Source organism: Alnus glutinosa, chromosome 1 (assembly GCF_958979055.1).
Source record: "Alnus glutinosa chromosome 1, dhAlnGlut1.1, whole genome shotgun sequence".
NCBI lineage: Eukaryota > Viridiplantae > Streptophyta > Magnoliopsida > Fagales > Betulaceae > Alnus > Alnus glutinosa.
Genome location: NC_084886.1, coordinates 49774863 through 49790319, shown reverse-complemented (window position 1 = coordinate 49790319; position 15457 = coordinate 49774863). Strand labels below are relative to the sequence as shown.

General features: G+C 34.7%; 1 protein-coding gene across 1 annotated transcript; it reads right to left on the bottom strand.

Annotated features, from left to right (window-relative positions):
• Window positions 1-388: 388 nt before the first annotated feature.
• Window positions 389-3698, bottom strand: LOC133856490 (NAC domain-containing protein 43-like). The gene is made up of 6 exons (XM_062291535.1): window positions 3487-3698; window positions 3014-3291; window positions 2603-2890; window positions 2291-2518; window positions 1858-2202; window positions 389-1742 (listed from the first exon to the last, which is right to left on the bottom strand). The coding sequence occupies exons 1-6, from the start codon at window positions 3644-3646 to the stop codon at window positions 1620-1622; spliced, it is 1422 nt and encodes a 473-aa protein (XP_062147519.1). The 5' UTR covers window positions 3647-3698; the 3' UTR covers window positions 389-1619.
• Window positions 3699-15457: the final 11759 nt, after the last annotated feature.

Sequence of the window (15457 nt, the reverse complement as noted above, 5' to 3'; positions counted from 1 at the left end):
AAATCCATGCAAATCTCAAAAAGTCTTACGCATGTCAATCACCACAACTTAGAAGTCACAAATTCTACAGATTACTTTCTTGTATCATAGCTAGACCGAGCCCTAAATTGGATAGCCAAAACAAAAGGCTATGTTCCTCTTGTGTCCATTTAAAACTGTTGTATCTTTTAAAATTATTATTTGATCAAAATCTAATAATGATTTATCATAAATCAAATAGTGATTTTAAAAGCCACGTCATTTTTAGAGAAACATAGATATGATGTCTAGAATTACTCTTGCTATAAATCTTTAAATAGATAATCAGTTTTGTATTTCTATGGTCTTTATTAATTAGATCACTTTATCAATACTTCCTATAATATTATCTTCCTCTAAACTATAGCCCTGATACCAAAAATTCTCCAAGATAATATGATATATAAACATAAAATTACATATATCAAAGCAAATTGGGAAACTTGAGTTCTTAATTACATACCGGAAATTGAACAAACTTGAAATACAAATTTTAAAATACACACTTCGAATTCTTAATACAAGTTTCAAGTATGGGAATTGGGAAGTTAGGGTTGAGTACTGACCCCCTAGGCTCTAGGGTTAGTATTCAGCCCTTTACGAGCAGTCGTCTGTAGAAGATGCCGATAAACTGACCAATCGCACTTGGATAAAAGTAAGGTGGCCATAGGCCAAAGATCCGTTTACTAAACATAATCTTCAAATTTGAAAACCTGAGAAGCTTGATAATCTTCGAATAGTACCAACCTGAGGGGTCGGTATTTACCCACCGTCGTGCGGGCGTCAGTAAAAGATACCAATAAACAGACCAATCATATTTGAAGAAAGTAAGGTGGCCATAGGCCAAAGATTAAAAAGTAGGGTGGCCATAGGCCAAAGATCAAATTTTGTTGGCATCACTCGAATGCCACTTTGGAGAGAGTTTTTGTAGAAAGGGGGAGTGGGAAGATTTGTTGGCATCACTTGAATGCCACTATGAAAGGAGAGTTTTTGTAGACATGGCAAGTGGGATGATTTCTTGAGAGAGTTGTGGCTCAATTGTAGAAACAGTAAACACAAATGGGGTTTTTCCAAGTAAAAATATTTACTTGGTTGAGTAAACATTTGAGAAGACTGGCCTACTCGAGACCTTGAACTCTAATCGAGTTAATTGAAAAAAGGATTTAGGTGGAACATTTGGGATTCTTAAGACTGAGAAGGAATAACTAGTTGGAATCAATGAATAGGATTGATTTCAAATAGGTTTATACCTTGGGATTTCTTACAGGCTGGGACTGTTGTTGGGGGTGTTTGTTGAGTCATAGACTCTAAAGCTTGAAAAAAAAAAGGTTTGGGCTCTTGGGGTTTAGGCTTGAGGTTTACCGACTAGGAAAATGTTTTTTTGGACAATTTCCAAAGGGGGTATTCCCTTGGAATTCTGGTCAATGATAAGAATTGGAATTGGTTTTGGCTTGATAATTTTGGTGTTTCGATGTTGAAATTGGGATTGAAAGTGGAAGTGGAATCATAATTGGAATAGTAACTGGAATTGGAATTGGTTCATAGATAATTGTTGGGAAATAATTGTTTTTGCGTAGTGTTGGTGTTTTCAAGATTTTCAATCAGAATCGAGATCTGATTGAAAAACCTCCACCATTATAGGATCCGGGAGTTAACAACCCAGATGAAGCCTTTCTATTGATCTCTTGAGACAACATAGAATCTTGAACGCTGGATTCAAACTTCTGCACACAAGAACAAGGCAAGTTTAGTTTTTGAAAGACCGGTTCATATGAAAATAAAAGACACGAGCAAAACATGCCACCAACTACGAATACGATATTGAGAGCTTCCACTTACCTGTGCATTGAGCATTTCTGCACTAGGTGCACTGTGTGATCCATTGTTCTTAACAGATTCCATGTTTTCCATTGTCTCAGTGTCAAAAGCACGATTCTTTTGACTGCTAGGATCATTATGAAGGGACTTATATGGATGATTAGTCATTGGACCCCATAATTCAGAGGTATAATCGTCTGCATCATTCGTGCCATATTGAAAAGGCACCTCACCATCAAAGCAGTTTGAGTCATTGGCGACAAGGTAAGGATTGCAAAAAGGATGCAACACTTCTTGCCTCGGCGAGTGTACTGGGGAGAGCGAGCTCCAATCTATATCTGGTGGGGCACAGGACATATTTGAGTCCTGCAAATCAACATTATGTTAGAAACATAAATGAAGGAGACACTTGGAATTAATATATATATAGCTCAGTCATCAGTGTCTTTCTGACCTCACTATCTGATGCTTCTGCCACTTGATCATTTGTTATAGTGCCCGCATTATCACTAATGTGGTTGGGCTCAGCCACTTGATTTATTGTGACATGATTGTGATCACCTTCCTCTTCCTCTCCTGATGCTGGAGATACTGAAGCCTTTATTAGGCCAGACTCTGCTTCTTCAGGAGAAGATGAAGGAAAGGGCGTCCAAACGTTGGTCTCCACTGCTTGCATGTCAACCTGATGGAAGAAACATGGATGGACAAGATAAGTACTAAAATTAACAAGTGTTTTATGCTGAAACTCAAATTCCTTTCTCATCACCTCAGTATTTGTCACTTCTGCCACTTGATTCATTGCAGCGGAAGCAATAAAATTGTTGTCACCAAACTCAACAGCAGGTGTTGTTGTGACAGATGTGGCTCCATCAGAATCTTCAGTCTCAAAACATTCATCAATTGGATAATCTTCCGCTTGCACTTCCAGTGATGGAGATAATGAAGCCGCAATTCGTTTAGAGTTGGCAGGTCCAGCTTTGCCAGAGCACATTCGCTTTCGACCATTGCTACCCTTGTTGGGTCTCTTGAATAAACGACAGAGGACAAATGTTGTCTGCATAACGTTAATCGACAAGGTGAGAACTTAACATCACCAACTGAAATTAGCCAATAAAAACAGGGCAATCAAGAAGAAATGTGAAGCCAACAATAACAAAAGACGAGACAGAAACCCAACCTGATCGGGGTTGTTGCCATCAAGCTCCTCTTGGGAAAGGTGGTACTCATGCGTGACCCAATCAGTTTTTTCGCCTTTTGGAGTACGCCCCTCATAGAATACCAGTATCTTTTTTTTTCCAATCGACCTCGCTCCGGACAAGATTTCTTGATCCTTACCAGTCACTTTCCAGTACCCACCTCTGGTTGCCCTGTTCAATCGATTCCCATTCCGGCTCTTCAGGTGCTGTGGCGAGAAGAAGGACCAATCTTGATCCTTTGTCTCTATGCCGGATAAAGCTACACTTAAAGAAACCAGACTGAGCACAAAAAAAAAATTTGGCGGCCCAAGCAAGAAATCACATGAGTACATTACATATTAAGAAAACAATGAGGAAATCAATTGAATCCCAGCAAAAATCAAGAAGGTCCAAAATACGAAAATCAAATCGTCATAGACTCATATTAAGCAGAAGGGCGTGCCAAAATGATCACCTGGCAAATCCCAGGGCTCATATGTGAAGTACTTAAGTTCGCGAATAAAGTCAAGTTGTTCATCATCCCGAGCGATCTTTAACCTCAAGAAGTCGATGAGTTCCTCCTCCGTCGGACTGAACCTGAACCCCGGTGGCAGATTCTTCGACAACACGGCCATCACGAAAAGAGAATTGAGTTTAGTTTCTAAAAGGAGGAAAGCAGTGAAAAAGAGAGAGTGAGGAAGCAGATATATATACAGAGGAGAAAATATGGTCCCTACTAACTAACTTCTTGGAGAAGTTTGCATGTGAGGGTCAAGTTTGTCTTAGTTCTCTAATTTATATCTATTGCCAACTTGGTTCTTGAAATCCGAATTTTATCAATTGAACCTCTACAATACAAAGTTTCCATCTATTGTGACGTCCTTGCGAAAACGCGTGGAATATTAGAATCTTTTCACTTTGCACTACCAGTCTGCCTCTAAAAGGACAGCAAGTTTTGATCCTTCTCAGAAATGCTATCTAAACTTGATCTCCAAGTCCAAGTGGTTAATTAAAATTTACTCTTTTTCTTTAAAAATAAAAAATTTAATTTAATTTAATTTAATTAAATTTATCTAATCACTTTTCCAAACATGTATTGAGTTTTTTTGGAATATCAAATAATAATGCTACTCTTCATACTTATTTTAATTCATAGACAGATGCATCATGTTTTAAGTAATTTTTTGGGGATAATTGCACCGTTAGTCCCTGTGGTATGCCATAATTATTTTTCACTCCATATGGTTTAAAAAATGCATGGGAGGTCCTTGTGGTATGCAATAATTACGTTTTATTCCTTAGGTCGATTTTTCGTCCACCATTTTGACGGAATCTGTTAAGCATACACGTCAGCACCACGTGTCGCCAATAAGATGGCGACACGTGTCCATCTTAAATAAAAAAATATAAATTTATTAAGAAATAAATAAATAAACTTTTTTTTAAAAAAAAAAAAAAAACAGAAACAAAAAAAAAAAAAAAAAAAAGGGGGAGGCCAAGGGGTGGCTCGAAGGCCACCCACCCCCAGGCCATTTGGGGTGGCCGAACGCCACCCCCGGCCACCCCCCAAGTGGTGGCCCAGCCACCCCTTGGCCTGCCTTCTTTTCTTTTTTCTTTTTTTCTTTTTTGTTTTTAAAAAAATAAGTTTATTTATTTATGTTTTAATAAATTTATATTTTTTTATTAAAATGGACACGTGTCGCCAATAAAATGGTGACACGTGGCGTTGACGTGTAGGGTTAACAAATTCCGTCAAAATAGTGGACGAAAAATTGACTCAAAGAGTAAAACGTAATTATTGCATATCACAGGGACCTCCCATGCACTTTTTAAACCATAGAGAGTAAAAAATAATTATGATATACTACAAAAACCAAGATGCAATTATCTCAATTTTTTATGCTAGCCACTTGTTTATATATATATATATATCGGTGGTTACAAGTTATCCAAATGCTACTTCTCACTGCCAAGACAATGGACAGCACAATCAACTTGGGAAGGGGGGGCCTCTGTCGTCAAACTTTCGTCAAACAACCAATACTGGCGCGCCTCTCCTGCGTGTGAAGCCATAGCCTATAGGATTCTAGAATCCTCCATTGTCTAGTTTGTATTGGTGAATGCTTTGACGTCCAAAATAACGAATTGTTTAAGTGGGACATGTTTATATGTGTATATATATATATATATAAATGAAAATGTGAATGCGAATACGTATAATAATATTTCGTATTTGTTATTCATATCAAATCGATATCTGCATAAGCGGAAGTGGATACGGTGCAATCTTTTTATTTATAATATATATTATATATATTTAATTAAATTTATTAAAATAATAATTACATTTAATAATTACAATAATTACACGAATGCCGATAAAAATTACATGATGCGGATTGAAATTTTATTGCCAATTTTTTTTTTAAGACATTTGGTATTAATATTTTATTTTCACGACAATTATCGATTAACTCATGTAACGCATGAGCACAAATAGTGAACACCTCGAGTAGCTAGTCATCAATTAAGAATTTTATCATAAAATTTTCGAACGCCACATTCTTAACTTCCTAAGTAAAAAAGCATTAACCTTAAAGTGTGTAGTAATTTAATATATATATATATAGAATATTATGGTCCGTTTGGATTTTGAACTCCCCATTTTTAATACGCTTTCTAGCCTCTGTTGCACTTGTAGACTTGCTCCAATAGGACAGCAAGTGGGACCCTTCTCATAAATGCTATCTAAACTGTGGCCTTGTTTGGCAAGAGAAGCAAAAATTTCTCTCTCTTCACTTATCCTAAAAACAATTAATTTCAGAATATTCTTAACTTTATATCATATCAATAATTTTTTATTATTATTTAAATAAAAAAAAATTCATTACAATACAACATTTTTTCACTTTTCTATACAAATTCTTTTTACTTTATATCACATTTATCTCTTCTAACTCTCACTACCAATTCCCCTTCTCTTGTCAAACAAGGCCTGTATGTCTAAAACTTGACCACGAAGTCGAAGACTCGAAGTGGTTAATTAAAATTTACTCTTTTTTTAAAAAAATTAAATTAAAATTAAATTTTCCTAATCATTTTTTCAAACATGAATTAAGTTTTTTTAAATATTAAAAAGTAATGCTACTTTTCACACTTATCTTATGTCATCTATGAATGTATCGTGTTTTAATTGACTTTTTATGTTAGCCATTTTTTAAAAATATATATATATATATATATATATATATATATATATATATTTTGTTTCCATCTTTTGTCAATCTCCATATAAGAGATGAACAAATCCATCATTGCATATGTGTGTTCCACATATTTAATGTTGAATTTACAAAAAAGATGGATAATAAATGGGTTATAGATGGATGTGTAACATCTCTAAAGAAAAAATAGTCACTTAAAACACGTCATGTCAGCTGATGTGAAAGAAGTGTGATAAATAAGTGTAAAGATTAACATTACTCAAATAAAAAATAAAAAGTTTGTATAGAAATAAATCATTGTTGAAGAATATATATATATATATATTATTTAGTAGACTCATATATGATTACCATATAATTAGAATGACGTGATATTAAAAATTATTCTTTTTTTTTTACTTGTTACAAGTCTTTGTTGATCCAGATGCTGATTTTCACTATAACGTCATCTAATTATATAGTAGTCATCTATCTGTCTACTAATTATATATAATATGATTCCATGACTTTAATTTTACTAATTAAAACTATTAAAATATTATTTAAACTTAACAAGGATATAATTGGTCGGTCCTAAATTGAAACCGTGGCTTAATGCATAACATGGCATGCTTTTTGGTAACTAAACACAATATCCAAAGTTATATAGAAAATGTTATAACTTTATTTACATAAGTGGTTTAATGTGATTAACGTAATGAATTTATTGAAATTTATAAAAATTGAAAAAGAATGTGGACTTGATGGTTGTCTCCAAGTCAACGGACAGCATAATCAACCGTCGAAACTGTGGGGCCACTGCATGTCATAAAACTTAGGCTCGAAACAAGCCGCCTTCACCATTATGAAGCCGGAAAGAGCTAGAGGATTCTAGAATTCTCCATTCGATCTCCATTATCTAACTTGCATGGATTCTAGAATCCTCCATTCTACCCACTCTAGTTTAGAAGCATTGCTACATAGGAGTACTATTTTCAAAATTTACCTAAAATTAGTGTTTTCTCGTGACATATTTGTAATTATTATAATTGTAAGTATATCATGAAAAAGTACTTTTTCCGAGTGAATTCCGTCCAAACATTACCCTTAGTTTAGTTTTTCTATATTTTTTTAATAATTAATCAATATTACTCATTCGCTTTAATAAAATAACATTTTATTCCATATTAAAGATAGTATATGATATATATAAGAACATCATGAAACATCTTTAAGAACGATAAAATATTTAATTAAAAGGAATGAAATATTATTAAGGAGTAAAGTACTAAATTGATTTTTGGTTTTCGTATGTTTTTTGTAATTTTTTTTTTTTGATCTATTAATAATAAAAAGAAAAAAAAAAACCCTATCCTAATTCAAAACCAGGAAGATTAATTTGACAATAACCTAAACTATCATGACTAATTTAATAATTTCCATATTATTAAACTTAGGATAGGGGTTTTATTGCCAAGTCAATGGACAGCATAATCAAGTTGGGAAGGGTGGGGCCACTGTCGTCAAACTTTGGTCAAAAGGAAGTTAACCTTAACCATTTGCCCAACGACCAATACTGGCGCTTGTCTCTCCTGCGTGTGAAGCTATAGGATTCTAGAACCCTCCATTGTCTAGATTGTATTGGTGAATGCTTTGACGTCCAAAATAACGAATTGTTTAAGTGATAACGTGGATACGGATATGAATAATAACCGTTCGTAGTTGTTATTTGTACCGAATTGATATTCGCACATGTGGGTCGGAGTATAGATAGCAAAAATTATTATCTATATATTTTTTTATATATATAATATATATTTAATTAAATTTACTAAAACGACATCGTTTTGAATTTAGTAAAATTATGACTTTTAGGTTATGTTTGATTTTTTTTTATTATCATCTCAAAGTCATAAATTTTCACTACATTTTTTTTCTTTGGATAATCCAAAATTCAATTACACTATAAGATAATTATCCTCTATGACTGATAATCGTGAATTGTGTAATAAGTTAATCTTAATCTTGCATATAGTAATAACCAAATTATTTAATCTTGCATATAAACTCATATACTAATATAAAACGCCAATTACTTCGTATGCGAATAGTTAATAATAATCGCATTTAATAAAAGCAATAATTACCCGGATGCCGATAATAAAACATTTGATATTAATATTTTATTTTCACAACAATTATCAATTAACTCATGCAATGCATGAGCAGAATGCTAATTTAAAAACTCACTCATAATACATGCTTTAGTGATAACAGTTAATGATCCTTATCACAAATAATGAACACCTCGAGTAATTAAGAATTTTATCATAAAATTTTCAAACACCACATTCTTAACTTCCTAAGAAAGAAAGCATTAACTTTTAAGAGTGTTGTAATTTAATATATATATATATAATATTTCCATTACCATCACTCCGTTGTCTCTCCCCATTTTCAGTACTCCTTTCTTCTCTCTTCTACAACTCTCTCATTCCTATTTCCTATAAATTACCAATATGTCTCAAGTTAGAATAAAAAACATAAAAAAGTATATTTATCCTCCTCAGACTTGCACCCAAATTATAATATTCACCAAAACTTTAAAAAGTTGCAATTGATTCAGAAATTACTACCCCCTTTCATTTAGCCCTTTCTGTTAGATTTTTATGTTAAATCGGACAAAAAATTTGGTAAAATATTTATTATTATACCCCTATCATTTCTATAAAAAAGCAATTATGTTCTTAGATTAAAAACAAAAACTTCTTTGACCATGTAGTCCTACGATCAAGCCATAGGCATCCTCCCACAATTAGGGTGGTAAGGGAGTAGAGCTACTAGTAAACATGTTCATGCTCGACTCGGATTAGCTCGGCTCGGGATCAGTTCATTTATTAAACGAACAGAGCATGAATAAAAATTCAGGCTTGTATAAATTTAGGCTCAGCTCGTATAAGCTCGACTCGACTTGTATATGATCGTATAATTACATTTGTATTATTTTTTTTAAAAAAAAATCATTCCACTATGGTACTTAGCAAGACCCAAGAATTTCCTAACCCGAATTCCATTAGTTGGCATTGCATAAAGAACCACAATATTTACTTTTATAAAAGTTCAATTCATACCTCAAAAAGGTAACTTGATTGCGTTAAGATCCTACATAACTTGACATAAAAATTTTTCCGTTATTCCATCTCCAAATGTTATTCATGCCTCTCTAAATTATACCAATATATCATCACCGAAATAATATGATACTTTATTCCATAATTGTAGTTGGAGTGTTAATTAATCAAATGTCGAAATCAATCTATTCTCAAAACCAAACATATTCAATAGAATCTGATTCGTACATAACTCCTTTCCAGCAATGCTTAAAATACTTACCTATGAATTTCAAAATCGCAAGCCGCTTGTTACATGGCATGGCCACCGTTTTTTCTTCAGTTATTCCAGCATCATTTCAATGCTTGGAGCAACTTCTCCCACAAGAAAGTGGCTAGAGTGTTTAATTTGGCCTAGATAATAAAGGAGATGCTTGCAATGACACGAGAAAAGATGATCTGCATAATTATTCAATTTCCACACTTGTTTGTAGAGGGTATAAACCATAATGAAATAACACTTACAAAAATGATGTTCATTTCCTACGGTGTAATGTACTATATCTCCATTATGCCATCTTATTTTTACTATTATCCAGATCCAAATAATCATTTAATAACAACATCATTTATGTATGAATGATAATTATAGAAGGCAAAAACTGGAATTCTACATCATAAAAATTTGCCACCTTGGATAACCCAGCTTCCAGCATCAACCAAATTTAGCACTACAACAGAATTTTAGAAAGATTCACTCATAAATTGAAACTTATTACCTTGGTTGAGATCCATATTGTCTTCTTATTATTTGTAACGACCTACCTTAACGGCACAATATTATTCGCTTTTTGCTCCCCCAAAATTATACTTCTCACGAGGTTACACATCCCGGTACTACTATAGCAGAAGCACGCTTAATTGCAAAGTTTTTGAAAGGTTCATAGCTATCACGGCTTTAAAACGCGTTGTGTCAAGAAAAGTGTGAATATACATATAAGCACATCTCCATCTTCAGGCGATGTGGAACGTCACAATCACCCCTCTTGGGACCCAATGTCATCGCTAGCAACCCTCATGGGATCACTTTATTCTTGGCGTCCCAACGAGTGTCCACTAGCAACCCTAATGGGCTTGTACACGTCCCCCATCTCAGGCTGGGCAATGGGTCTGATACCATTTGTAACAACCCACCCAAACGACACAATATTGTTCGCTTTTGGCTTCCCCAAATCAGACTTCTCAGGAGGTCACTCATCCCAGTACTACTCTCACAGCAGCACGCTTAACAGCGGAGTTCTAATAGGTTCATGACCATCATATCATAGCTTTAAAACGCGTTGTATCAATAAGGGTGTGAATAAACATATAAGCACATCTCTATTCCCAGACGATGTAGAACGTCGCAATCAATATTATTTTTAATTTTGTAATGAGAACACGTTAAGTATTTTTTTTATAAAAAAAAAATTTCTTCGTAATGTAATATATATATATATATTCTAATTGTGAGTTTAGATATAGATATAAGTGCATTTGTGTGTATATGAATTTATAAAATATGCTATAAGATAAACATATAAAATTGGGATGAGATTATTTCATATTTGAGTTAATTTCTCTAATTACTCAAACAATAAATTTTAACCATAATTAAGTAATTAATAATTAGTATTAATTTTTTAAAAAAAATTTAACAATCGCCACATTTACTTTATATATAGAATGACTAAATAAATTGAGTAGTTCGTGAACAAGTTTGAGTTCGTTAAAAAAATAAATGAGCAAGAACTTGAACAAGTTATTTGGTTCGGTGATAAGCTTGAGCTCGGCTCGTATTTGAAAAAAAATTAAACGAATCGAGCTTAAATATTCAATACTCGACTTGGCTCGATTCGATTACAGCCCTACCCACAATGGTTTTTATTTTATTTTATTATTATTTTGAAAAAACTACACTTATTCTCCTCAAACTTATCTTACACCCCTATTGCAATGCCCCTTCAAACTACCTAGCCTATTCACGTAGCTCTCTTGTTAAAATTTTATGTTAAAACCCAAAAAATCACACTATTACCACACAATCAATAGAGTTCGAAATTCTTAAGAACCAACAAGCCATTGGATCTTGAAAGAAACATAAACTTAAAATAGAGACAACAGTTTTTACGTGGTTCGAGCTATGACTTACGTCGACATGATAAAGCTCAAAGGTTACAATATACTCTTATTTCTCTTGATGAGTTTAAAATACAAAACGCTTTATTTACAGAGCTTGATAAAATATATTTCTAATCAAATTTCTTAATTTATGATGATTCGATATCATCAAATCTCTAAATTAAAGGTAATCTAATATTTATTAAAAGCAATACAATTTTCATAAAATTAGGGATTTTATAATATCACAAAGGCTAGACCTAAGCCTTTAAACAATATCACAAAGATCAAAATAAGAGTCGACTATGGGATGAAATAGACACTTTGGGTCCATGTACATGGACCATCCAACAATCTGTAACCATCCCATAATTGGAAATGGTAACACATTTCTACGGTGATAAAAGCCACTAGATAGTTTACTCAGCAGCACATTTCAAATAGTACCAAAAAGCAGCAAGAAGTGAAAAGTTTTTATACATAAAACAGAAGTAGTCCAAGCATATATTGCTTTTTTTTTTTGGTAGGGGATAATATTACTCACTACATAACTACACTAGATCCTCTCATCTCTTTTGAGGCTCTATCCACCCCTCACGAAGCATTATTCATTGCCTCAGGCGATCTATCCAAGATCCTCCCAAATATGCCACATCAACCCTTTCACCTCCGCCTTATCTCCTTCTCTGGCATGCTACGTTGCCCTCTCCTCTTGGATTTGCATTGGATTTTAGATTTAGTTCTTTTAAAATTTGATCTGCCATCAACCGTCAGCTCTAGCCATAAACGCGCCTCACCCTCATCTTCGTCGACCTATCCGTTCCACGTAGTTGTCTCACACACTCCACACGTGGTTTTTAAATGACTACACGTCTCCGCCATCTCCGCTACTTTTTTTTGGGGTATGGTGCTTTAATTTTGCTTTTTCCTCTATTTTTCTATTTATGTTGTTGTTTAAATACAGATATTTTAGTAGGGTTGAAGGGTATTTTGAGAGTCATGCCCTTTTCTGTGTCCCTTGTACTGTGGGTTCTGGTAAGATTAAAGGGTCTCATGATAATCATGCTCTTGTCCGAGCCTTGTCTAACTGCCTTAATTGGCGGCCACTTTTCTTAGTGTTCATGCCAAGAATTCATAGGGTTGAGTAATTTATTTAATGCATTCCCTTTTAATTTCTATTTATTTTGTTTTTGAGCTTATTGTTAAATTGCTCAACTATTTTTTTATTTTATTTTATTTTTGTTATTTGTTGTAATCTTTCATTGATGTAATTTTTTTTTCTTTTTTTTTTTAAAAAAAAGGAAAGTAGAAGTTTTGGGGTGTTTGATAAGGAAAAAGACTCCTGCATTGTGTTCACTACATGAGTCCTATCCCATATCTCTATAAAGGTGCAATAGTATTGTGCACCAATCATGTCTCGGTTGATAATCCTAGTTATTAGGCACACTTGAATAATTTCCCCTCAAATAATTTTCCTATCATTAAGGAAAATGTTAAAAATAGTACTACAGCATGAATCATTCCCCATTATTAAAGGCCCAAAACACTCTGCGAGTATAAGCTCTGTTCGTCTTCCCCAAGTCAATGGGACAGCATAATCAACCTTGGGAAGGGTGGGGTCATTCAACGACCATTACTGGCGCGTCTCTCTTGCGTGTGAAGCTCAAAACATTAAACCAAAGGATTCTAGAAAGGGAAAAATATATTTTAGCCTTTTAAACTACCATCGATTCTCTGAATGGCACTTCAAACTATTAAAACTTAGATTTCGACCCTTCAAATTACTAACTGGTTATTTTTTTGGCCCCATCTGTCAGTTTGTACCGTCTAAGTGAATGGAAACTAAGTCACGTCATGCACGGCACGTGACTCTTTTAGCTAAAAAGTTCAAAAATACCCCTAATTTTAATCTTGAATTTACTAAAATGTCCCTTGAGAGAAAAACACGCGTACAAGTGGGGAGGGCCAAAAAAAATTACAAAATTGCCATTCGGGTCCTTAAGGGATGAGCAAATGTCGGCAGTCGGCGTGTGTGTTTCCGGGCGACACATCGACCACGTAGGACTCGATCACGACAGTGCTGTTGCTCGCGGGTGAGGGGTGGAGGGTGGTGACCGACCGATACTTAGTTGGCGAGGCAGTGGTTGCCACCGACGACGCTGAAGCTGATAACAATATCTATATCAACAAGCATGGAAAAGTTTCACTACTACTGTCGCTAGCTGCGAATGAATTTAGGAGCGCGCACGTGCAGGTAATGGGACGAGGAAACCATACCTATATTTTTCACACTTGGGAATCTCCACCCTTTCTCTGCACAAGAGCTTTCAGAGGATAATTTTGTGGTCGTGAATTTGGCCGTATTTTTAGTAATCATAGATCAATGAGAATGGGTTTACTAAATACTCTCTGACATGGCTTAGGAGATCTTGATAGTGCCCTGTTGTGTTTGAATTGGGTTTGGTGTTTAATTTGTAAAAAGGAATGGGATATTTATTGAAAAATGACTCCATTTTCAGTAGAAGCTTCACCAACATATAATATGTTCGAAGAAATCACTCAATGACCCCCTCTGTTCTACACTTACCACTCTTCTAGAAAAAGGACTAAACTCAAGTCTCTAACAGGGTGGCCCATGATTTTTTACTGCTAAACTCAAATAGTGAAGGATCCTCTTAGTGGTGCTTTTCTCGGTTCATTCTACAAACAATATATCAATATTTATTTTGGGAGTTTTCAGACCTCCACGCACAACTTGATGTATTATAGTACCTGTTCATTAACGGATTTGGACACAATCATTTCGTCTATGACGTCTCCACTTCACATCTATATCCGGAAGTTTTGATCAGACCTCTCTCTCTCTCTCTCTCTCTCTCTGTGTTTTAGCACAGTTTCTTGTCTCTCTCTCTGAATTTGGAACTATAACTGTCCCAACCATACCAACAAACAGTTAGAAAAATTGCATATATATCTCTAAAGCTTTGTAACAACAAAGCCGTTGTCTATCACCGAAAACAAAAAGAGAACAACAAGTCTCTTGTTCACCTCTGTTTTCATGCTCTAAAACAGAGGTGAACAGAGCATGGTAATGGAAAAAGTCCTCAAACGTATTTCAGCAAACTCAATTCGAACATTTTCCTTTTTATAATAACAACAATCAAAATTGTATTTCAACAAAAAAAACCCATAGAAAACAATTTGATAAGCTTGAAAATTAATCACTGGGCTATTCGCCGGAAAATTCCCATTTTTTTTAAATTTTCGTTTTGACTTGGGATTTCGCCGGGGTGGCCGTTCGCTGGAAAAATCCCTCGGCCCTAGGAGTGGCCGTTCGCAGGCTTCGAGGTCACCCATAAAGGACTGGAACTGAAGAACGCCTGCCCGGCGAGTCTCCCAGCATTGACAAACGACTGGGTCATTGACACCAGGAAGAACCACTCGGTGTCGGTGACCTCCTCGTCCACCGCTTCGTCCGTCGCCGGCGCCGCTGACCCTCCCGAAGCACCTTCTTCGTCCGTCGCCGGGCAGTATGGAGATCCAGGCATGTGACCTGCAATGGTGTCTTAATGATTGAGAAAAAAAACGGGTGAAATTTCAGTGTCAGGAGAGGGTATTTTTGGACTTTTGGACTAAAAGATTCACGCGCGGTGCACGTGTGTCAGTTTCCGACTTTCCGTTCACTTAGGCCTCGTTTGGTTTGCGGAATGTCTATTCCATTAGGAAAAAGGAATAACTATTCCTGGGAATAGATGAAGGTGGAATGGAATAACTATTCATATTCTTTTGTTTGGTTGTAACGGTGGAATAGAACATTGCATATGTATTCTTTTGTTTGGTACAGTGCAATACATTGGTAAATGGAATCATATTATAATCAAATTTTCTAAAACACCCTTATAATAAAAATATAATTTATATTCTTAAGGACATTTTTTTTCTTTATTTTAGAAACATAAACAATCATACTATG

Bases quoted from the DNA above. Each gene is read 5' to 3' on its own strand.
- LOC133856490 (XM_062291535.1), bottom strand. From the start codon at position 3,646: ATGGCCGTGTTGTCGAAGAATCTGCCACCGGGGTTCAGGTTCAGTCCG. The intron at 3,292-3,486 runs GTGATCATTTTG...CTTTAAGTGTAG, and splicing joins TGAGCCCTGGGATTTGCCAG to CTTTATCCGGCATAGAGACA. The intron at 2,891-3,013 runs GTTGGGTTTCTG...AACGTTATGCAG, and splicing joins ATGGCAACAACCCCGATCAG to ACAACATTTGTCCTCTGTCG.